The sequence below is a fragment of the Chroicocephalus ridibundus genome, chromosome 6 (assembly GCF_963924245.1).
Source record: "Chroicocephalus ridibundus chromosome 6, bChrRid1.1, whole genome shotgun sequence".
NCBI lineage: Eukaryota > Metazoa > Chordata > Aves > Charadriiformes > Laridae > Chroicocephalus > Chroicocephalus ridibundus.
This window is the reverse complement of record NC_086289.1, coordinates 66,821,132-66,845,402: the sequence shown is the minus strand read 5'-3', so window position 1 is coordinate 66,845,402 and position 24,271 is coordinate 66,821,132. Positions and strand designations below refer to the sequence as shown.

The window sequence follows — 24,271 nt, the reverse complement described above, 5'->3', positions numbered from 1 at the left end:
TTCCACTGGGAGTCTGTTAATACCCTCCCAAAATCTCAAAAGCCAGCATCTAATCATAGCTCACAAGGTTTTTCCTCAGATGATGCTAAAGGCATATGGGCTAAAATCCAGTAAGAGTACTGCATCCATCAAGCAACACAGATCTTATGGGGAATATATAAGATGAGCAAGGCAACAGGCACCTCACCAGAAAAAAACAAAACAAAACAACATTCATCTAAAAACTTGCCGCCCCCTTAGATGTGGTCTTAGAGTGAACTACAGGCTGAAATATTTTTCTCTCAGAAATTACACAGGGCACTGCCCGCTCTGCTTTTCTCCTGTAGGCAGCCTCACAGCACATCCCAGCATATGTCCAAGCAAGCCCCATCCCAGGAATCAATACAGGTGACTATCATCACACTGACTCTGCCAGAGGAGTTTTTGCACTTCATTTTTGAGCTAATGTAGAACTGTAAGGAGGTTCAGCTCTGAAAAGAGCCCAACAGAAACGTTATTGTAAACCACATGGAAAGAGAGGAAGGAGAAAGGTGGTAAGTCAGTACAGGATCTGGCTTTATTTAAAGGCACCATGTCAAGGCTAGAGATTTTGAACTCAAATTTAACAAGGGAAACTTCATTTAATAAAATCAAAAAAAAGAACAGATGCTGTTAACATGCAGCCAACATGGCAGTTTAGCTCATGTTTGTATACCATATGCATGCTAGGGAAAGATGAAGAGGATACCAGGCAGCCCAACTCCTGCAGGAACAGGGTCTATGGAGCCTGCACCTCTTCCTAGTGGGGATTCTCCAGTTTCTAATAAAAGCTGTTTTTCCCTTCAGTAGGGGCATAACTAGAGTTCCTTGTCTTCTCCTGGTCTATTTTCACAAAAATCTGTAGAAATTGCTTTTTTTCACAACTTCTGTTGAAGTTGGTTCGGCAGGTGCCCAAGGAGGTTCAGGTGTGAGGCACAGCAGACAGATGCACCAGCCTGATGTCCCGAGAGTGGGACTAAAAACAGAATGGAACTTGTGTACACCAAGAGAAAAAATGGAGGAACAAAGTCTACATTCAGATAATTTAAAACACAAGTCATCCTGAAAAACACATCATATGTGAAAGATTCCTACTCTCCTCTGTGACCAATGAACCAAATAAACTGATTACACCACCAAAATGCTTTATCTCCAGACTGCCATTTCCCTGTTTCAGAGACGCAAAACCTGGAACCAAGGTCCCGACTGTCACCTGAACTCTATCGCCACCTCCAACTGCACCACGAGGTTCAGCTTTAATCCATCATTTCAGCTTTACCACTTAGTAACACTGTAAGAAAAAAAACTTTCATTGCTCTTGGGTTTTTCGTGCCAAAACCAATAATTATCAGTTCTATAACGAACTGTGGTAGGAGACTTGCCATAAGGCTTGCATTACCAGCTAAGGACACCACATATCTTATTCCTACCTAGTACTTTAAACTAAGTTTTGCAGGCTCACAACAGCCCACTTCTGCACAATCACAGAATTTTTCAGCATTTCACACTCCCACACGCTTGCAGGATTTTCATTAATGCAATTTATAAAACACATTAGCATACAGAACAGTCATAATCTGGAGTACCAAGAAGCACCTGGCAGAGCCCAGTCTGCAGCAACAGCCCTTCTGTCCGAGCCCTCAGCTTTCACCCACAATAATAACTTCAGACAAGCCTAAACCAGGAGCCTTGATCTGGCACTTTCAAGACAGCACAGGTTTTACAGGAGTTTAATTGTTTCCCTGTGGTATTAAAATTAAGCAGGTATAAGAACACTTACTCATAATTTTTCAAAGTATAACAGGAAAGCAACTCCTTCAAACTTGGGCAATCCGCGAGACTGATACAAGAGCCCCCAACCCGTTATCTCAGGCAAACTTTAATTTACATAAGTCACATGCAGATTTCCAACGGCTGCTGGGCCTGGCCCCCTGCGGAAGCCACTCTCATTACACGCTTCCTGCAAGTGCACGGCTCATGGAAGATGAGCTCCGCAGCACATAGCTGGCTGTGGGCGCGAGCACCCCAGAGAAGTGGAGTCCTGAAGAGCAGCCCTGGCCAGGAAAGGAGATGGTGTCAACGGTCAGGAAAAATGTGTCAGAAAACTTAAAGCAGCAACCAACTAAGCGCTTTAAAGAAACCCTCAGAGTCATGTTTTCTTGCAAATTAGATAAAACGTCTAAAACATGGCTTCTATCCTACTACAGAAGCGACTTGAGACAGCTTACAGGGCTTTGGTTCAGAAGTTGCATTGTCAAGAAAAAAACTTCTATTTCATAAAGGCGCATAAGTCGTTTTGTCCCCCCGCCATGCAGGAGCCACGCCGACACACAGCTTTTTCATCACTGTCGCTGCACACGGGACCTGGGGCGATGGTGAGGGAGCAGCACGGTCCCGGGGGTCACCGGGACGGGGCAGAGGGCCCTGCGCAGGCAAACCCGCAGCAATTAAGCAAACCAATTTTTCTCTTAGGTTGGCTGAATAAGTTGCCGTGCTTATTAGGACGTAACGCCAAAAAAAAAGAACGTGGCTAGCTGCTAGGGGAGGTGCTGGCCATGCCCCCGTTTCGGTTTCAGCCCGCAGGCAGCGCAGGCCGTGCGAGGCACTGGGCGGCCATGAGCTGGGCCACACCGCGAGCCAACGCTTAAAAAAACCCTACCAAAAAAACTGGATTGTAAAACTAATTGATTTTTTCCGAACAGCCCCTTGCGTGACCGAGCGGGCAGAGCGGCGCAGGGGACAGGGGAGGCGGGCAGCTACCGGCAGCGGGCAGGCAGGCACCGGCCCCCCGCAGCCCCTGCAGCCGTCTGGCCCCGCTCCCCGCCGCAGATTCCGGCCTGCTCTGCGGGGAAAGGCCGGACCCCACCACGCCGTATGCGACAGCCAGGCCAGGCCCCAGCGGCACAAAGCGCCCGTCAGGCCCGGGCGGGCGGCGGGCAGCACCCCGGGCCACGGCGGAGGGGAGCGCGGCAGCACTGACCTTGGCGTCTCCGTTGCAGAGGGCCATGAGGGCTGCCAGGGCGGGGAGCGGCAGACGGGCAGCCCCGAGGCGGGGAGGGGAAAGAAAGGGCGGCGAGAAGCCGCCACCGCCGCGCCGCGATGAGCTAATGCCGCCTGGCTGCGCCGCGCCGCCGCGGGGAGGGGGAGAAGGAGGAGGAGCCGGGGCGACTACCTGACGTAAGCGCGCAGCGCACCAATGAGGAGCAGCCACGCCTGCTGTTGGCCCCGCGTGCCCGGAAGGGGCGGGGCGGCGGTGGCTGGTGGTGGACGGGCCGGTGCGCGGTTTCTCCTCAGCGGCGGCGTCCGCTCCCGCCTCGGCCCCCAGTGCGGTCCCGCGGCGCTGCCGCCGACATGTCGCCTGCTATTGCGGCCAAGGAGGGCGGCCGGCAACGCCGGGCCGGGAGCCACCACCACTACCTGGACGTGAGGAGTGAGGCGCCGCCTGGCCTGGTGCTCTGTGGGGATGGACTGCCGGGTGGCGAGGCTGAGGCGCTGCTGTTGCCTCCGCCGCCGCCGCCGCCGGAGGCAAGCTCCCGGGGGGCGCGGGGGTGCCGGGCGGAGCTGGGCAGTATCCTGCTGCTGTTGGTGCTGTACGTGCTGCAGGGTATCCCGCTGGGACTGGCGGGCAGCGTCCCCCTCATCCTGCAGAGCAAGAGCGCCAGCTACACCGACCAGGCCTTCTTCAGCTTCGTCTTCTGGCCCTTCAGCCTCAAGCTGCTCTGGGCCCCTTTGGTGGACGCCGTCTACCTGCGGAGCTTCGGCCGCCGCAAGTCGTGGCTGGTGCCCACGCAGTACATCCTGGGGCTCTTCATGATCTACATGTCCACCCAGGTGGACCTGCTGCTGGGCGACGGGGAGGGCCGGGGCCCCAACGTGGTGGCCCTCACTGGGACTTTCTTCTTCTTCGAGTTCCTGGCAGCGACTCAGGACATTGCAGTGGACGGTTGGGCCCTGACCATGTTGTCCAGGGAGAATGTGGGCTACGCCTCCACCTGCAACTCCGTGGGCCAGACGGCTGGCTACTTCCTGGGCAACGTCCTCTTCCTGGCCCTGGAGTCGGCCTCCTTCTGCAACAAGTACCTGCGGTTCCAGCCCCAGCCCCAGGGGATTGTTACCCTCTCAGGTACTGCTGGCCTGATGATGCTGGGATGGGGATGATTCTTCCCTGAACCTAGACCAAAGCTCCATTCAGAGAGGGCGGTGGTTTGGCGCTGTGAACTGAGCAGCTTTGGGTTCTCCCCTGCCCATGAGAAAGCACAGCCTGCCAGGAGGCTGGTAGAGTCCACTGCTGCATGCACTGAACTTCCAGGCTTCTCTGGCCTTATGAGTGTGGGAAACTTGCCTTGTCATTATCTTGGCTGATCTAAGCACTTTAGAGACTTCACCTCCCCACCCACCCCCCCCACCCCACCCCCCGCTGTAATGACCGTGGAATAGGTTATTGTTTAAAACGACCCAAACAAACCAAATGCTTTGCCTCTTATTAAGGAGGCCTTTTAAGAACATCTCCATCTGGGAGGAAGGAAAGGGGAAATTAAAAAAAAATAATTGATTATTCCAAAGTGGTGTTGTTCACAGAAATAGAAATGACAAGTGTTCAGGATTGACCACGTAGCCAATTTCTCAAGGAAGGCCTTATTTTAGTAAATTAAGGGGGATTTTGTTTTCTCTTTAATGAATTAATAGTGTCTGGTAATACCACCATACCTAGCTGTTAGTGTAGGGATGTTTTCTGTTTGATGGTTTTGGCATTGGTTTGGGGTGGGATTTTGTTTGGTTTTGATTTTTTTTCAGAAAGGTTATATGTAGTGGTTGATATTTGGCATATTGCCTGGAAGATGTTTAAATACATGTTTTGTTTGCAAGGTTGAATTTAGCCAGCTCAGCTTATGGGAGGACAAGAAAAACTGGCACGGCTTCTGGCTGCAGTCTCAAAGTGACCATGGCTAGCAATGAAGAGTAAATTCTCATGGTTTTAGTTTCTTTTCTGTCTCTTACATTGATGCTCTTCCTGTATCATGTAAGAGAAAAGGTATGCCAAAACTGAGTGAATTGTTGTTTACAGGCTAGTTTTCGCTTTCTGTCCTGTACCTATCTTATTGATAAATCAGGATATCAGTTTCCAAGACTGCTGTACTTATTTTGTCTGTGCAGCTATCACAATTGCTAAGTAGTCTTCCACTTTCCTTCCAGTTGATAACCCTATGTAGAGTAGCCCTCAAAGTAACCCTGCTAGTTTATTGCTTTCCTTTGTTTTCCCTTACTGTGTAGTTCATAAGTGCTGGTGTGTCTCTTCCCTCTTGCTCCAGCGGCAGACTGATGTCTTTTACTGCTGATGCAACCTGCAAATCACTAGTGTAGTTAAGAGAGCTTGGTTTGTCTATTCTTACCTCCAATGTCCAGGTTTTTTCTTGTCTTCGTTTTTTTTCTCTCAGTACTGTTTGCATAAATGGATTTGTTACTATTGAAAGAGTGCTGTCTTTGAAAAAAAATAAAAATATCCCAAAATCAAAAAACACCAATGCAACCTGTATAACTTGTCCTGGAGTACTAACCTGGGTGGAGTAAGAAAAGCAAATAGCTCTGATACTGTAGTTGCAGGATATGTTTTTTTGGGTGGTAAAACTGGCTGCAAGAAGTTTCTCATCCCTTGTTCATGTGACTGCCACAGTTTGCTGTGTCCACATTTCTCCTGAAGCAGCTGTAGAGCAGTACTGAAAACCAGCTCACTGAAATGAGGAGAGTGGCTCTCTGGTCCTAGCACAGGTTGTAATGGGGCTTGTGATAAGCCTGTTCAGGCAGTTAAAGGAGCAGAAAATAGTTTTAAAATAATAGCTTTTTGCCCATTCAGATCTCTGAAGGCTTTTGTAGGCTGTGTGCCGATGCGAGGGAAAGAACAAGTCAACACTTTGTGATCCCAAGTCAACTTCAAGTTGTGCAGCAGCAACAGCGTTAGTTGTTTGCCATGCAGTCACATGAATGCCTGTCCCAGCATGATGGGAGAGAGGTAAAGCGCAAGTGCAGGAAGAAGGTACCCCTTCAAGGCAGCGCAAACTTACCTGGACTGGTGACTGTGGAGCACCTTTTTTCCTGGGAAGAGATGTGTAGCTGTAGGATTAACTAAAGCTGTTGTGATCAAACACCAGTCCCCCCATGGACACCTCGTTGATGGTTATTTTCAAGCCTGGTCTGTCCCCAGTCTAGTTCAAAGGTTTGCTTTGCCCCCAGCACAACAGTTTATTTTGCTCATAATAGTGTAGAGGCAGAGACAAAATAGGGATGGGGCTAAGCAGCACTGGTGGCACCAAAAACTTTATGCTAGAAACTTGTTGTGTAAACTATAATTTTAAAAAGTTCTTTTGCTTGTAGCCTTTTAGTGGACTATATGGCTGCCTTTCTTTTTTTTTTTTTTTTTCTTTTTGGTAATCCAGCCATTACTGTATTGCATCTGACAGGGCTGACCTGATCAGGAGTATTCATGCGATGATGCTCAAAGCTATTTCTATTCCTGTCCTCACACTGTAAGTCTCACTGCAGTGATAATGCTTAGTGCTATTATTAGAGTACCACTGCTGTATGTCTTTTGTAAACAGTAGCTGTGATTAGCACGACTCCCTGAAAATTCATCTTTTACTTAAAAATACATATTCAGGGTACCTTTTTTAACAGAGAAGAGAGCAATCAGACAGCATTGGTTATGGGATCTTCTTTACTTTAGGAAAGGGAGAAGTAGCTGGTGTGGAAGCAGCAGAAAATGGTTTGAAATGCCTTTTTTTCCTTTTACACTGAGAATGCTGGGATATAGCTAAAGTAGTCTTTCTGTGTTTTCTTACATGCTTGTTGTGCTTGTCGCTCTTCCTGTGCATAAGAAGCAGCTAATAATTGACTAAACTTTTGCACTGTCTTTGCCCTTTCACCAGCCCTTGCTGCTTTCTTTCAAGTCACCGTGAGGCTTCTGAAGTTGCTCGTGACCAGGAAGATAAAAGGCTACTTCTGTCTTACCCTCTGCATGTTACTGAGTTCTTTCTTGCCTCTTTCATAAAGGTAGAGGATAGGATTAATTTAGATTAATCCATTCACTAACTCAAAAAGTACTTGCCATAAAATATTGGTGGGTTTTTACTATTGCTGCCTTCAAATCCCCAATTTAGAAAATATTATATCTGCTTAAAATAGAGTGCTTGAGGGTTAGCAAGTATAATAGCTACTTAAAACAGCCATATTTGAGTGACGCGCTACTTGATGACTGTGTAAGAACTTTCACCAGGCCATCTTTACACTCATAGGTATAAATCTTTTGTTTCCTTCAGATGGTAGATAGATACTATATAGGGAGAATAGAACCGAGGCATGGAATAGTTACATGACTACACAGTAAATCAGCTGGGGAGTTGTGAATGACTTCTTCCTCTGAAGTTTTTTCCCTGTCTTGTAACTATTTTTTCCCCTCCAGATTTCCTGTTTTTCTGGGGAACTGTCTTTTTAATTACCACTACACTGGTTGCCCTTTTGAAAAAGGAAAACAAGGAACTAACACCAACAAAAGAAGAAACAAAAGGCATCACTGATACATACAGGCTGCTATTCTCAATAATCAAGATGCCAGCAGTTCTTACTTTCTGTCTCTTGATTCTCACAGCAAAAGTAAGTAAATACATGTATGAACAGTTGGATGCTGCTGATATCAGTCTGAAAGGTAGTTGAATCCTTGCAATGTAACTTATATGTTAGTTTTGCTAGTGGTTATCATCAGAGTTACAAATTTTCACATAAAATTTGAAACAGAATTGTTTATATCATCGTGCTAAGCAGGGTTATACAACAGAAAACATTTGTTTGAGCTTTTTTAAGTGTTTACACAAGCATTAAAGAGAAGTTTGATTGCAATCTAGTATTAATTTGTTCTTAAACATTTTTTAAACAGTTATGGTTTTTGTGTAGTCTGCAGTTAAAAGGACAGAAAATGTTTCTTTTAACCTAAATCTTGTTCCCAGAATCTGCAACTCTGTGCAAACTAGGTTTCCATGGCTTCTTGTTGGCCATCGTAGATACTGACAGCAATTAAGGCACAAGCATGAATGTCATTGCTCTGTTTAATGTTCTTGGTATAGTTTTGGCACTGATGACAAGAAGAGTATGCAAGTGTAGAACATGGTTCAGAACGGATTTGGAAATCAAATGAGACACAAAAGAATTGTACTCTATCACATTTCTCAATTTACTTAATACTGAGTAACCTGAATTTCTAGTCAAACTATCACTGCTTTCCTCAATTTATTTTTTCTAACTTATATTGCAGGTTGGATTTTCAGCGGCAGATGCTGTAACAGGACTCAAATTAGTGGAAGAGGGAGTCCCGAAAGAGCACTTAGCTCTGCTAGCGGTTCCAATGGTTCCTTTACAGATAATATTGCCTCTGATTATCAGCAAATACACAGCAGGCCCCCAGCCGCTGAACACATTTTACAAAGCTATGCCTTTCAGGTAAAAACAAACAAATCTTGTTTGACAGAAACTTAGTAATTTGTGTATTCAGATCAAGTATAGGATTTCTTGTGTAACTCTTAAACTTCCAGATACAAGAAAGTATGTCAGAATTCTCATAGTAAGTAGAACTCTGTGTCTTGTGCCTTGATTCATGTAGTAACACGTGTAAGCAAGTGGAACATGAGGTGTTTTTAAGGTACATATGCAACAACATTAGAGCAGTACTCTCCTGCTCTTACTCAATGTTGTTAGTTCCTTATTCATGAACCATTCTGACTAGATCCGGGACTCTAGCTGTAAAATTACGCATGCTTCCCAATGTAAGAGTGGCAGAACGCATTGACAAGTCATTTGGTGCATCTACTGGGTGTGTGCTTTACTGAAGTAACTGAGGGTGAAAGAAGCTGAATAAGGCTGATATGGACAAGGAAACATTTAATTTCTCTGTTACATGTTTTATATAGGAGTTTGCTTATGGAGTTCTAAAACCAGTGAATCCAGCAAATTACCTAATACTGTGACTGGGTAAATCATGTAACATGTCTGTAATGGGTAGATGCTACTTTAACATGTTCTTATGCAACTATATATGTTTTTGCAAAAAAAAAAAAAAGAGTAAGTTTTCCTCCAGCTGAATTTGGTTAGATGTCTTGTGTGTTGCTTTCCACAAAAAATACGTGTCTGTTGGAGGGGCAGGGGAGAAAGCTAGTATAGGAGATCTGGTAGTCAATTATGTTTATATGGATGATAGAATTGTTTAGGTATAAAACGTTTACAATTTCAGTGCTTGTCAGATATTTAATATCTAATTCTATCTAAGGCAGAAATACCTTTAAGTATTTACATATAAACTGTTTTAATGTATTCTGTATGTATAAATATTTGAGAGTAGCTTTGTATCAAGGAAACACAAGGGGAAGAGAATTACATGAATTATGTATTATCTTTCATATTCTTCCAGATTACTGCTTGGTCTGGAATTTGCTTTTTTGGTATGGTGGACTCCTAAAGTAAAACATGAAGGAGGATTTCCTGTTTACTACTATGTTGTAGTATTGTTGAGTTATGCTTTACATCAGGTAATGTATACTGTATGTGGGAAGGGGAGAGGGATGGGAGGGTATTTATATCAATCGACAAGAGGACTATAAATGCTGTTATCTGCTTTTCTTACTTACACTAGAATTCATCTAAGTCTGACCTGTTGTGCTGTGTGGCTATATTTTGTTTTGATACCCTTGCCAATATGATTTCTCTTTCTTCCATGTGGTACATTAGACGTCTTCTATGAAGTTACTTTTAGTTGGTCAGATCTGCTTTTGTTTCATAGATTTCCCCCCCCATCCCCCCCAACCAGAAGCTCAAAAGCAGGGTGATGTTGGAGAAATCCCAGCATTCTGTCAGAGTTTCGCAGACGTGATGATTGTGCTTGTTGTGCAGATCTGTAAAGTTATATGGTCTTCGTCCTAGAAAAAACTGCATTACTGATTTTGAAGGAACATCATAATGGATCTGATCCAAAGGCCTGGAAAACAAACTCCTGATAAAAACTGGGCTTTGGATCAGAACTAAAGTGTATGCAATGCCTTGAGAGTTTATTTTAAATGCAAGACTCTTATTTTTATGTGCTATTTTAGCTGGCCTTATAGTTCAGTTTGATAACCTCAATCATTCCGATGCATGTGAGGCTGGGTCCATTTCAGCATGACTTGAGACAAATGGCAAGGCTAACTTCTTGGTATGACAAGAGAGACAGACTGACAAAGTAATTTCTCTCTCATGCAATTTTAAGCTGTTGGGATTACTTTTCAGTCAATGTTGCTAGCTTCAAGTAATCTCTTAAAGCAGTTTTTATCTTGGGGTTTTTAGTTGTCATTGTCCGTAACTGGGGAGACCTTACTGTCCTGTGGGTTTTCTTCCTTCTTCTATAGATTACGCTGTATAGCATGTATGTTGCAGTAATGGCTTTCAACGCCAAAGTCAGCGATCCACTGATTGGAGGAACCTACATGACACTCCTAAATACTGTGTCGAATCTGGGAGGGAACTGGCCTTCCACTGTTGCACTCTGGCTTGTGGACCCACTTACGGTGAAAGAGTGTGCAGGGGCCCAGGAACAGACCTGCGGAACTACAGTTGCTGCAGAAGTAAGTTTGGAGGCTGTAAAGGTCTTTGTTCCATTATTTTCAATGAAATTGGTTCTCTTGGTATTTTTTTGCCATTGAAAACCTTCATAGTGCATAGCTTATGCTTAAAAATTCCCACCAATTGAGCTAATTTTCCTGTCTGATAAAATTAAGTCTGTTTTTATCTTTGCACTTTTAATAACTAACATCTTACCAAAGATTTGCTGTTGCAGAGTAGTTGTCCATTTCTTTTTGGGCTGGCAGGAAAGCCTGGTGGTAGAAGCACTACATTGGTGCTACGTTTTCTGGAGTGTGAGGAGGCTGTTGTTATATTTTTGAGAGTAAACCCTGCTAAGTTCAGAGTTTTGTAATTAGGAGCTCTGTTCTTGTCAGGCTGTCTGTTCCCCAAGTCCTTTAAGTTTTGTGATAGGTTTTTGTTCCGTCTGTCTTTCTGGAGGCTTCCTATCTGAATACCTTTAAACCTTCTCCCATGATGTTACTTTGCTCTCTTGTCTTTGATCTTCACTTTCTATGTGAAATTGAGCGGTGTCACTGGCTGCCTTCCCAGTTTTGGGGAGCCCTGTGGAAGAGAACAAAGAACGTGCTGTGCTACTGTACACAGATCAAACAACACGATGCAAAACTGCTTGGAAAGCAAGGTTTCAAATTGATCTCCTCATGAGCAAATTAGGTGTTTGGAAGGGTGGAAATGTTTTAGGGGTTTGGGGGATTTTTATTTCGTACTCGTGTCTGAGATTTCACTCTTGAATGCCAGGACTCTTTGGGATGTGGAGGTTCTAAATAAACAAAGTGTTCTAGGAGTCAAATGTGACTTGTTTGAACTTGAGTTGCAGCTTTTACTAGTTACAGACAGGAAACTGCTTCCCCCTAATGTGTGCTTTTTCTGCCTGTCATGGGCTTGCCACTAATTAGGTTCCCTGGGCCTGGGCCTCTAGTGAGCTTAAGTCCTTCCACCTTCACCTCACTCCCCTGATCTTTTTTTGCATCCTCCCAGTTGGTAATGTTCCACCACCACTCCCTTACTCCTAATCTGATCTTGACATGTCTCAGAATAATGAAAATGCTGGCAGAACCTCAAGTCGGAGGATTGATTTGGATTATAGCAGTATTGAAAGCTGAACAATAGCAGAAATGATCATGTGCTATACATGTACCTTTTAAATTCTGGAGTTTTTGTCTTCCAGTTCTGCAACTAGAAAACATCCTGGGCATGTTTTTCCCAGAGATACGTGGCATTTTGTACTGTCCGTTTGCAGACTCAGTGTGGTGAGATGCAAGGTTATAATTTCTAAGGAAGTCATTTGCATGGCTCAGAGGGAAAAAAAAATCTTCATGGGATTAAGAACAGTGCCTGTACCTCCAGGCCAGGATGAGACAGCTGGACAGTTTCTGTTTTCTAGAGTTAGCCCCTTGGGCCAATATGTTCCACTTAACAAATGTTTTATAACAGTTTTGTTACTTTTCATAGCAATGGTACACTTGGAAGCCTCTCTTACTAACTCCATAAGCAGATTAAACAAATATATTTAGTCATAACCAAGAGCAAGTAAAAAAAAACAGTGGATATTTAATGCCTACTGTCTAAAAGTCTGTGTTTCTGTATCTCCCAGAGAATACTTAATGCATCAACTTCTGCTTCTGTCTTTCAGCTCTGCACAAAAGCTGGTGGTTCCTGTGTTACTACCTTGGACGGTTACTACGTGGAATCTGTCATCTGTGTCATTCTGGGGTTTGGTTGGTGGTTCCTACTTGGGCCAAAATTTAAAAGGCTGCAGGATGAAGGACAGTCTTCGTGGAAGTGCAAGAGGACCAACTGATGCAGTTTAAATATTGGATGGACTAGCAAGGTCATTTTAGTTTTATTACAAAGACATATCCCATAATTAATAAACAGGAATATAGGTATTTTTAAATGCCACATCACTGAAAAAAGGGGTGGCTGAGACCGTGGTATGTTTGTATGTGATACCACTTGCCCTCCCAATGTTAAAATGTAAGTTCAGAAAGTAACTGTTAAAAAAATGGCACCTATGTACTACATACATATCCCTGAGCTCTAGCTTCAGAGTCACGGCCGCTGGTATAACCAGCGTTTGAATTTCCATATAGTAACTATGGAAAAGCTAATGTGCCATGTCTGTCTAAACAGCAGCATTGTCAGCTAAGTTCCAGCTCTTTATTTTCAAACAGAAATGATCTGACACAGGGAGTTGACCCGGGGAAGGATGTCAAAGGCATTTTGACTTGTAGGTTAAGCGTGTTCTACTATGGAATTCCTTGTGGGAAGATAAATGTAAAATGTCTGTGGGCTTTGTTTCTTCTCACTTTCTGAACTGTAACCACATCTCAAAGGATGGAACATTTCAGAGATTCTTTTAAATGTATTTTCTGGCTTTTATAAGCTTTAAAGATTTATAAGAAAATATTTTTATAAACAAATTACATTTGTTTAATTTATTTCTGCTGTTTCAAAGCATTTTGATTTACGTTCAAGGTACTTTCTTGACAAAAAAATTGTTGTAAGGTAGGACTTAAGAGTAACGCACAATACTCTAGGCCTTGAGTCCTGAAGATATAAATTGGACAGAGCAGCAGTTAGCACACAAAGGCAGGCTCCCAAGGCCGGGGGCACGCAGGCCTTTGGAAGGCAATTGTTATTTTGAGGGAATGAATTGATAGTGTTGTTTCCTCTATGTCACTGAAATGTCTGAACATTCAGAGTCAATATCAGTGGAAAAAACCATGATTATTCCCAGCTAGGGGTAAGAAAAGATGATCAGTGCCTTTGGAAGTGATTTGGTGATGACAAACTTGCCAAATTCCCAGTGAGTTGGTGTACAACTTGCTGTCACATTTATCAAACAAGCTAAATCCTGTGGTAGAGCTGCTACAGAAACTTATTCCTGATGCTGTGTAGTGGAAACATTCCCGTTGCATTTGTCAAAAATGAATTCCTTCCTGAGTGCCTTAGTGGTGTACAGCAAGCATACTGTACGCCAAGAGAGAGGGCACCTGGATAATGTTGGATGTATATGGTACATCGTTATTAAAAAAAAAAAACTATTAAAAATACCTTTGAAAGGTACATGATTTTCTTTTCCATTCTGTGTTTTTTGCCTTGTCAATATTAGAAGTATTGCCTCCTGAGCTTTGTGTTCCAGACTCCCAAAACGGGTTGTGGATCTTTTGTTGCTGTATGTTTTAAGAAAAAAGTAAATCAATACCAACTTTTGACTGACTGGAAGGGACATGGGTGTGTACAAAGTGTCTACATGACATGAGGAGTAAGAAGGTGTCCAGAAGAGGACAGTGTGACCAAGTGCTTCCTCTGTCTCTTCCCCTCTCCCTTCTCAGGGGGATGCCCTTGGCAGTCAGTGGAAAGCCAAATCCTGAGCTGTAGATTTCCTCCAGCTGTGAGCTGTGGTCCAGCCACACCACGTTCTTGCCGTTTGTTTCAAGTACAGCAAAATCAATCAAGCTAAATAAAAGCACATTGTTTTTACTCCCTAAACTAGAAGTTTTCCAATTTCACCTCTGCATAAGCACAAAGAATGCAAGAATATTTCAGAGATTTGTAGTCAAAGGTGGATGCGTCTGTCAGTCCTAGCCAGATCATCTCCACTGGATTAACTGCGTATGAGGCACTTCGGTTCTGTGTCTTTACTGGAACAATGGGCCACTTGCTTTAATCGCATCTTGTCCATACCTGGAGATTCTCGTTTGTTTGTTTTTTAGTTTTTCTGAGTTTGAGGAAAAACTTCTCATCTGCAGAATGTGGGAAATCAAATTCATAGATGTTTTAGGGTATGCTTTTACTTTGCAATTTTGTTTCACTATTTCTGAAGGTGCCGGTGAAACTTGTTATTAATAACAATGGGTTGAGAATTGCTTATCAGTACATTTGATGAACTCGGCAAAATCAAAATTGAACACACACTCCAAATCAGTAGTACTATATATGATGGGACCTAAATCAAGTAACTGTTTCCTCTCTCCCACTGGAGAAACAACTGATGGAATAGGTTTTTTAATCTATGTTGCTATTTTGTAACACAAGTCAGAAATGTTACTGCTATACCAGCTGATTAGCTAAAAAGAATCAGTAAACTTTTGGTCTTGCTACTTTTTTTCTCCTAACGAATTTTAAAGTGAAATAATTTAATTTCTTTTGAAATATTAAAATTATTGTAGAATTAAACATCTTTAACATTAAAAAAAAAAAAAAAAAAAACTTTTCAAAAGACAAGAAAGAAGCAGCCCAACCTCTTCCTTGAGAGTCTGTCATTGAAACGGGAGCTGGAGGAGTGACACCAGGAGCTGCTATAGATCCCTGAGTTACTGCGGGGCTGTGTGGTCCTGTGTGACCCGAGAGGGCCCGGGGGGAGTCAGATGTGTGTTCTCTCTAGCAAAAGGGAAATGGCAGAAATTAGATTTTTGTAGGTAAAGGGTTTGTCCTGATTTAAATTCCTGATCAGGCTCATTGTGAAGTGAGACAGGTCCCAGGGGAGAGGGTGGAGCGAAGGGCCGGTGCAGCAGGGCATGGGAGGAGAGGGAGAAAACAGCTTTCCCCTTCTTCAGTGCCCGATACACAGGGCTGCGTCATTGTGGGGACTTGCCATGCAGGAAAGTCATCAGCACCTGCGCTCCCCAGTGTAATTTGTTGTTTCACAAGACTTCCTTAAGAGGCAAATACTGGTGCTCCAAAATTCAATTCTGTAATTCTAGTGCCCAGAAAGAGCATGGGTAAGGCAAAGTTTAAGGTTTGACAAGCTGTGCAAAATAGGATTGTGCACCTGCTGCTGCTGCGCCCTGCTCCTGCGGCCCCGCCAGGAATCAGCTGAGGATCAGACCCGCCAGTCCTGGTGAACTTCAGTGCTGTCAGTGCGCTACCCATTGCAACAATCAGCAGTTCTTGGTTTAAAATACCAACTCCACATTTCATCTTTGTTACAGGCACTGGTGCCGATTGTCAAAGGTTCTTCTTTTTCTGTAAAGTTGTTGTGTTTCATTATCTTCTGGCTGTTCTCAGTGTAGTTCCACGTGATAAATGCTGTTCGACACTGGCTGGTAAAAGAGGGTGTTCAGATCATTTTTGATCTGATAAAATGGGAAGGAGAGTTCTGTCACTAAGCACTGTAGAGTCCACTGTGGGAAAGCAGAGCATATCCCTGCAGCAGGGAACGGAGCAGACGGGCTTTTGCAGGCAGGAATATTGTCTGACTCTTGCCCCCACCAGGAGACAATGCTATTTGTTTAGCATTTTACCCAACATCCAATTCGTAGCAGTCAGCTGTACGCCTCCAAATTGTTGTTTGGATACAAGTTATGTTTTTCCAAGAGTTTGCACTATCTCTATATTTATTACTTAACCTTAAAATGTTCACATTTTGTAAATAAAGTAAAATTAACAACTGTACTGCTTTTTTTGAAAAAAATTACAGGGGTGATATTTACTTGTCCAACTTACCTCATAGCCAGTAATTTAAGAATTGTTTTAGTTTGAACCTTACATAAAAAGTTTTGATTCAAGTATGAATTTTGCTGCCTTCGATTATAAACTCCCAACTAAATCTGTGCTTTTCCTGAAATCCTGAGTTGTGACCGTTACCAGTATCGTTTCATGTATTGGCTGTTTATGTAAAAACCTAGAATTGGGCTGTAATGGAAACGGGAGACTTGTGTAAACATAAATCCAGTTTTATGTCATTGTCTGATTATTTTCTTAGAGCGTATGTATTTCTGTAAAGACCATATAGGTGCATTGCACAGACGGGCATTTGATTCACCTGAGGGAAACAGTTGACTTGAGCCATTTGGTAATGAATTACAAATATTTGTTAGTTTTGAACTAAGGGAAAAGAATAAACAACAATGATGAATACAGGAATGTTCCAAAGTTGTTTTTTTCTCTTAAGATAGCACCCCAAGGTGCGACAAGGGAGCTGTATCATAGTGCATTTTGCAGAATCAGAGAAGGTGTATCGCAGGTTTGAAGAGATGAGGTAATCACCAGTTCTCTTGTGAGACTGCCCCTGTGTCCAGCTCTGGCGCCCCCAACATAAGAAGCACATGGACCTGTTGGAGCAGGTCCAGAGGAGGCCACGAAGATGATCAGAGGGCTGGAGCCCCTCTGCTGTGAGGACAGGCCGAGAGAGTTGGGGCTGTTCAGCCTGGAGAAGAGAAGGCTCTGGGGAGACCTTAGAGCCCCTTCCAGTCCCTAAAGGGGCTACAGGAAAGCTGGGGAGGGACTCTGGATCAGGGAGGGGAGCGATAGGACGAGGGGGAAAGGTTTTAAACTGAAAGAGGGGAGATTTAGATGAGATATCAGGAAGAAATTCTTGACTGTGAGGGTGGTGAGCCCCAGGCCCAGGTTGCCCAGAGGAGCTGTGGCTGCCCCATCCCTGGAGGTGTTCAAGGCCAGGCTGGATGGGGCTTGGAGCAACCTGGTCTGGTGGGAGGTGTCCCTGCCCAGGGCAGGGGGGTGGAACTAGACGATCTTCAAGGACTGTTCCAACCCAAACCGTTCTGTGATTCTATGAGACCAGACCGAGATCTCATAGAACGACTCCGCGATCGCCAGAGTCTTGCTTTGCAGCTGCCCGAGTGTCGCAGCGTTACCGCCGCTGGGTGCGGACGCTTGGCACAGTCCGAGGCGGGGCCCGGCCCTGGATTCCGCCCCCCTCAGCGGTCGGGCGCTCCTGTCCCCGCCCCGGCTCCCCCGGCACCTCCCCGGCTCCCCCGTGTCCCCGCCCCGGCGCTCCAGGCCGGCGGGCGGCGCTGTGGGCCGGCCGGGCGGGCGGCTATGGCGGAGCGGCGGAATGCGGCGGCCGAGGGCCTGTCCCGCCTCTCCGAGTGGGCGGACGCGCACCTCGGCCTGCTGCGGGTAACGGGGACGGGGACGGGGACGGGGACGGGGGGACGGGGACGGGGGGACGGGGACGGGGGGGCGGCGGCGGGGGGGCGGCGGCGAGCGGGTGCGGGGACGGGCCCGGGCCCGGCTGAGCCCCTCTCTCCTCTGCCCGCAGAACCTGAGCACCGGGATGGCGGTGGCCGGGGTGCTGGTGCTGGCTCGCAGCGTCCGTATGGTGAGTGCGGGGGGGCCGGTGTCAGGCGTGGCTCCCCTCGTGCGGCATCTCCGCGGCCAGAACCCGGGCACCTTCCCCGCCATTCCTTTGTTTGTTTGTTTCTAACCTACGGTGTTGTTTTCCTCGGTTCTGCCTCTCCCTCTGCAGCTTCCTGCAGTCCTTCGTACGCACCATCCATTCTGGTGTGCAGCCCAGACAGAACCACAGGATGGTCGGGGTTGGAAGGGACCTCTGAAGACCATCTAGTCCAGCCCCATTCCTCCCTGTCAAAGCAGGGTCACCCAGAGCAGGTTGCACAGGGTGGCGTCCAGGCGGGTTTTGAATATTTCCAGAGGTGACTCCACAACCTCTCTGGGCAGTCTCTTCCAGCACTCTGTCACCCTCAAAGTGAAGAAGTTTTTCCTCGTGTTTCCCACGTTCCAGTTTGTGCCTGTTGCCACTTGTCCTCTCACTGGGCACCACTGAAAAGGGTCTGACCCCATCCTCTTGACGCCCATCCTTTAAATATTTATAAGCATTGATGAGATCCCCTCTCAGTCTTCTCTTCTCCAGGCTAAACAGACCCAGGTCTCTCAGCCTTTCCTCATTAGAGATGCTCCATTCCCCTGATCATCTTTGTAGCCCTCTGCTGGGCCCTCTCCAGTAGTAGCCTGTCCTTCTTGAACTGGGGATCCCAGAACTGGACACAGTACTCCAGATGTGGCCTCACCAGGGCAGAGAAGAGAAGGAGGATGACCTCCCTCGACCTGCTGGCCACACTCCTTTTAATGCACCCCAGGACACCGTTGGCCTTCTTGGCCAAACTGTCTCATAGTCTGAGTAAAGCTGAAATAGAAGCAGTTTTCTCACATCTGTTCTCCATACTTCCATGAACAAAACTGCCTTTTGAATATTTTTAAGCATGACCCTAAATCTTCCTTCACTTCTTCAAATGACCGGTTTGTGGCATGTGCTGATGCTCCCCTGCCAGCTCCAGCTGCAGCTGCGCCCATGCAGGTAGGGAGCAATGGCTCTCCGGTGTCGATACAGCTCTTTAAAAAATAATAGTCACTCTGATCTTCCCTCTGCACAACTCCAAATGCAATTTGCTATGAGAGAACATTCGTATAAAGGTTTTACTTTAAAATCTTACCAGAAAGCCTGAACTACAAAAGTTGCCAGAATTCTTTTTTTTTTTTTCATTTTTCTGTTTTGTTTGTTTGTTGCCTTTTTGTTTCATTAAACCCAAGGTTCGTGAATGTGTTACCCAGGCTGTTGGAGCTTCCAGTGCAAATGAGATGAGACTTGAACAAATTCTCTTTGTAAAAACCTTCAGGCTTTCTGCCTGCAAGGTCCTGAGTTTCTGTATTCCTAGTGGGAGACCTTATGGAGCACAAATGGGAAGGTTTACTGAATAAATAATATAGAGTAAAAAGATCTTTAAGTTTAGACATAGTGTTTTGGTTTATTTCCCCTAAGGGCTGGTGTGTCCCAGCAGTTGCACATAAGCAGGTCAGTACTTTCCACAGCTGTAGAGAAGTAGGTCGGTGTTCTACAAAAGGCTTCTTGCCCTGAGACTTCCAGACGGCGTCTGAAGTCCTGGGTGTCCCACCATCCCCAGGGCCTGTCCTTCTCCCTCGACCCCTAAACCGGTGGCAGTTTCGCTCCTTTGCTGCTGGCCAAGTCCTTCCTGCTGCTAAGCTTAGTTTTCCTGTGTGATCACGTAACTATCCCTTTGAATCCTCCTGTTAATTGAGGGCTGTGGTGTCAAATTTAATCTTCTTGTGATCTTTTCAAAGGTGTACACCTGCTTGTGTCTCTCTCCTTTTTTCACTCCCTTATCGAAGTCTATGTTGTTTCTGTCCTCCCTGCTTTGCCTTTGTTTTCAGCGTGTCTGTTCTTTGCACGTCTTGGCTTCCTTTCACTCCTATTCTAGCACTGTTCAGGCCACTTCTGAAATGCTCTTTTCATGGTGAATCAAGTGAACTTCAATATGCACTGCTCAGAAAATGCCTGTTTCTTTTCTTTCTCTAAATGTTACCTTCATGCTCTCTCCTAATATTGCAAGTCCTGTAAGTGTCTGGAAAGGCTGGCACATAATGGCTTCTGCAGCTGATTACTATTAAAAAAATTTTATATATGTGTACACACACACACACACACACACACACTCTTGCCCATGCTTTCTAATAATAGATCTGTAATTTGCCAAACTGTTTTAAGAAGTTGTATTTAAAGCGATTGTTACTGCTCTATGCTTTTTCAAAAACTTTTTCTTGTTCTTTCCATCAATAGACAACAAAGTTTACACGTGCTTCGGATATACCTGTGGCGTTTGTAGAAAAGAATGTGAAATTGCGGGGAAAATTACATCATATAACTGAGAAAGGCCTGGAAGTTGAACACATTCCCATTAGCGTTCCTTTCATTACGTCAGTACAGAGAAAATGTGAGTAAAACAATGTGAAGAACAAGGGTATGAATGAAATGTTGTTCTTAACATGGCTACACAGAGAACGGGCGGGGGCAAGCTTGAGAGGAAGGGCTGAGTTACAATCCTGGCTCTGTCTTTTTCCATACTTCACAAGGCAGGAAATTGGGGAATAAAGGACTGCGAGGAGACCTGTAGAAAGAGCTTGCCAATTACAGTATTTGTATTAATTGGCATCATTATTGTGATATTTTTCTGGCAGCAAAAGCTAGCATGCGGGCAGTTCATTTGCATACATAGCTCATCTCCTTCCTGGCAAAAAGACTCTATTGGAATTACTCTTTTATTTAGGGATGAAGGTCTGGCAGCCACGTACACAAACCCATTCTTTAGGGACAGTGACTTCGCAGAAGTTGTCCATCAAGTCTTGTGAGTCACACACTTGCTTTGTGAATACCTGCAGGTGCTGATGTTTCTTGCCTGTTGTTTCTGCGCCTTCAGATAAAGTAATAGTGACTGATAATGAAAGCAGTTCTTTCTATTTGTATTCAAAATAAACCAACCTAGCTTAAACCACTTATGCAGTCTTGAATTATTTTTTTTATTGAAGGAGAGATGAGACCAAATCCTTATTTGCAAATGAGCTGTGCTTTGGGGAACTGAAATGGATTATTTTTCTTTTTTTAAATCCATGGGAATAAATTCATTACCAACAGCTGAGGATCAGTGCAAAGCATGAAATTTCTTTTGCTGCATTTAGTAACAAAGTTCCCTCTTTCTATAATCAGGGCAATCAAAAGGTCTTCTGCTGGTGAGGCTTGCTGGGGTGAAGTTGGCTCCAGGTGGCATGGCCTGGTTACAGCAAGAGTTAAAACCCAAACAAATGATATGGTTCCAACTTCTCGGACGGGAGAACTCGTCCCTCGAGTGCCTTGTTTTAGTAAATAAGGTAAATATATTGACAAAAATTGACTTTTATCTGCAGTTTTGAGTTTGTATTTACACAATTCAGTTATCTCAGTACATTTAAGGAATGTTATTATTTGTAATTTATCTATCTTAATATGAATTTTAAATGTTGGATTTGTAAATCGCATTTCAAGACTAGTATTTTTGCAGACTGATTCACAACAGGAGTGTATTTCTCTAGGCTATATCATGTAGTTCTGATGACCCTGATGTGTAGTCCATCATATGTTCTCTCACAAATGTCTTGCATTAGTATTATGTTTAACAGTCATCTGAATTCCTCTTAACTTCTAACTCTTTCTGCCAGAGGTTAGTAGTAAAGCTTGTGTCTCGGAGGGAGTCCACACACACAAAAAACCCCTCAAGACTGTTTTAAAGGTGAAGTGAATATCACATTTATTTTGCTTTTTTATAGGGTCAATTTCTCAGCGTGTGCTTAAATGAAGAGATCTTGAGACAAGGGCTTGGCAGAACAGCACGTATTGAAGGACTACACCATGACTCCCGCCTGTACTGGAAACTTCACAAAAGACTGCTTCAAGCAGAGCTAAAGGCCTTGAAGAAAAATAAAGGAATATGGAGAGAAGAAAGCTACTCTGAAAGAATTAGAGATCGTATAAGTAACAGTAAATTTGTACAGACAGTGAAACAATTTGCGAACTGGTTAGGAGGCTCTATTAAAAGGTAAAAAGGGAGACCTGCTTGGAGCAATGCCAGTTACCAATGTTATGTGCTTTATGTAAAGTAGAAGTTTATGATAAAAAACAGTGCCATATTTTTGAGGGTCCCTATCCTGAACAGAAAACCCATAGTTACTTAATGCCGTATTATAATTGAGATGGGACTGAAATTTTGTAGTAGTATGCAGGCCACAAATTAAAATGTTCTGAAGCAAAATTTTTCTACAATAATGTCCTGAATGAGTTGTCCACTTTTCCACCTGCTGCATACCTACACAGCTGTGTTAATGAACTAGTGAAAGCAGTCAACAGTCTAGTTTTTAAGAGGTACAGAGTTAGTTCACAGTATATGGCCTTAAATGCTTCTCTGTTACATGTCATTACTACGTAGCCCACATTGGTTAGAAAACTCTGTTTCAGACCTTTACAAAGCTTGTGGTATGTGTTTACACACAAGCATTTTGTTTGAGTTCTATTCTTTTATGCATAACTTGTGTTTTAAAAATCTTTCATCCTGAATAATGGGTTGCATTGTTATCGATATAAAAGGTAATTTGTTATGGCTGATCTTAAAAAGCTGGTCATAACAATATGACATAAGGTCATAACAACTAAAGTTTCTCAGGGAAAAAAAAATCACTTGGTATATCAAAGAATATAAATTAATATGTCAGTAATCCAAATTTTTAGAAGACAACATTCACTTGAAGAGGAAAACCCTATGCTGTTTTTTCTCATGGATTTATAAATACCTAAAATTAGATGAAAATAGAACTTGAACATGGAATTTGAAAAGGTGGACTATACCATGTTAAGAACTTAAATTCCTGTTCTTGTTTTATTTATGAAACAGGTGTTTAGTATATGAGAATGTCTTATTTATTTTGTAAATATTCTCAGAATAAAGATTGAATTTCTTATGTTCGTTGTTACATGTTTTATATACCAAGCACCTGACCTTTGTTTAACATCCCACAGTCGCAATGTTTATTTAAAGTGAAGTGTTTTACAGATTTTCTTTCTTTCTGTGTGATTCCTTGCCAATGAAATACTAGGGAGAAGAGTGTGGTACAAAAAAAAAATCTTAATAGCTGAGCATTGCTTGTCTGACAATTAGTTGTTATGTCATCATTTTACCTGCTGGCTTCAGGGCAAAATTGTGAATCCTAAGGTCCTAAAAGAAAAAGCAGCTTTTCCTCAAGTAAGAATAGATGTTAGTGCTTCTTTATTACTTTTGTTCCTGGGTCCTCTCAGGGGTGAGGCTGGTTTTTGCAAAGCACAGTGAGCAGCTAGCCATAGTACCTGCAGTGCAGATCTCAGTGTTGGAAACCAGTGTGGGGAATGGGGAGCAGCTCTTTGGGCAGAGGCAGACCTCGATCGGAGCTGGAAACCTCTGCCTGTTTAAAAAAAAAAAAAAAAAAAAGTGAGGCATCTGGTTTTATGCGTTATACAGGGAAGGACTAGGCCAACCACTGCTGTGGTACTTGCGCATAAAAGTCATACAGATGGTCAGGGATTCGGGATCAGCCGTGGCATCCTCCGAAGCGAAACTCGAAGTTGACTTTTAACCCCAAACTACAAATTCAGTCTCAGCAATTGTCCACTACCCATGAGTGATTATAACTGTTCCTACATCTGATAAGTAGAAAGAGCTTTTCCAAACTGGGCATAATTGTACAGTTATGATTTTTTTTCTGTAATAATTAAATATAATTCTACTTGGACTTTGCACTTCTGTGTTACAAATAAGTCATAGGAGGATTTATCACAAAAATCCACTGTAAAGCTGAGAGAAAAATCTCAGGAAACCACATGCTACATTTCTAGCAAGCAGAGGTGTGGTGTGGGCGAATATGAACCGAGTTTCTTCCCTCACAGTCTTGTCTCTTAGCCCATTTTACCCTTGATGAAGTTCAGAAAAAACCCGGAGATTTTTCTAAATTACAGCAAATTGTTGTATCATCCTTTCCATTAGGTTGTGGCTTGTGAAGGATTTTTAATAGGTGTCAATACAGCTGTTTTATCACTTAGGTAGAGGAAGCCTCTCCTTAGTCTGAACTAAATTTTTGAAGTTCCCTTCCCTGTATTTGTGGTCATGAGGTAGTCTAACAAATAATTTCAGAAGGAACTATGGAGAGGGATATCTAAAATCTTTGAATTTAGGCCTCTGATCTTTTTTCACGTTTGTTGCACATGACAAGAAGTTTTGGTGACGTGCTCTTACTATAGGTTTTGGTCAGAATAGAAATCCAGGGAAGCAGCTTGGTGTAAGGGTTCAGTGCTGTAAGGGACAACGCTAGTCTCACAGAGAGTAACTGAGCGGTCCAGGATTTGAGATTGCAGTGACAAATGATTTCATGAGGGTCAGCTCCTCTAATTGTTTGTTAATGCTGGTTTCCTTATCATCCAGGGCTTGGCTTATCTGTTTAAAAAAAAGCACCACCACCACACCCTCCCCCCTCAGAAAAGCACAAC

At 43.8% G+C, this 24,271-nt stretch overlaps 3 protein-coding genes across 4 annotated transcripts in view; 2 read left to right on the top strand and 1 right to left on the bottom strand.

Moving 5' to 3' along the window:
- The window catches only part of GMPS (guanine monophosphate synthase), a 31,109-nt gene extending 27,986 nt beyond the window's left edge, over positions 1 to 3,123 (bottom strand). Inside the window, exon 1 of the mRNA XM_063338709.1 lies at positions 2,999 to 3,123. Coding sequence (XP_063194779.1) covers positions 2,999 to 3,025 — 27 coding nt within the window. The 5' untranslated portion in view covers positions 3,026 to 3,123. The remainder of the gene's footprint in view (positions 1 to 2,998) is intronic.
- A 112-nt stretch (positions 3,124 to 3,235) lies between these two features.
- SLC33A1 (solute carrier family 33 member 1) lies at positions 3,236 to 16,535 on the top strand. Of its 2 annotated transcripts, XM_063338674.1 has the most exons (6): positions 3,236 to 4,141; positions 7,472 to 7,662; positions 8,318 to 8,502; positions 9,467 to 9,584; positions 10,437 to 10,652; positions 12,302 to 16,535. In XM_063338674.1, exons 1-6 carry the CDS (start codon positions 3,370 to 3,372, stop codon positions 12,467 to 12,469), a joined length of 1,650 nt encoding a protein of 549 aa, XP_063194744.1. In that variant the 5' UTR covers positions 3,236 to 3,369; the 3' UTR covers positions 12,470 to 16,535. The 2 variants fall into 2 exon arrangements, with proteins under 2 accessions (XP_063194744.1, XP_063194745.1); XM_063338675.1 differs by lacking the exons at positions 7,472 to 7,662; positions 9,467 to 9,584.
- Positions 16,536 to 17,423: 888 nt separating this feature from the next.
- Positions 17,424 to 23,443, top strand: C6H3orf33 (chromosome 6 C3orf33 homolog). Its single transcript, XM_063339807.1, has 5 exons — positions 17,424 to 17,535; positions 17,678 to 17,737; positions 20,012 to 20,165; positions 20,936 to 21,096; positions 21,532 to 23,443. The coding sequence occupies exons 1-5, from the start codon at positions 17,455 to 17,457 to the stop codon at positions 21,802 to 21,804; spliced, it is 729 nt and encodes a 242-aa protein (XP_063195877.1). The 5' UTR covers positions 17,424 to 17,454; the 3' UTR covers positions 21,805 to 23,443.
- The last annotated feature ends 828 nt before the right edge of the window (positions 23,444 to 24,271 follow it).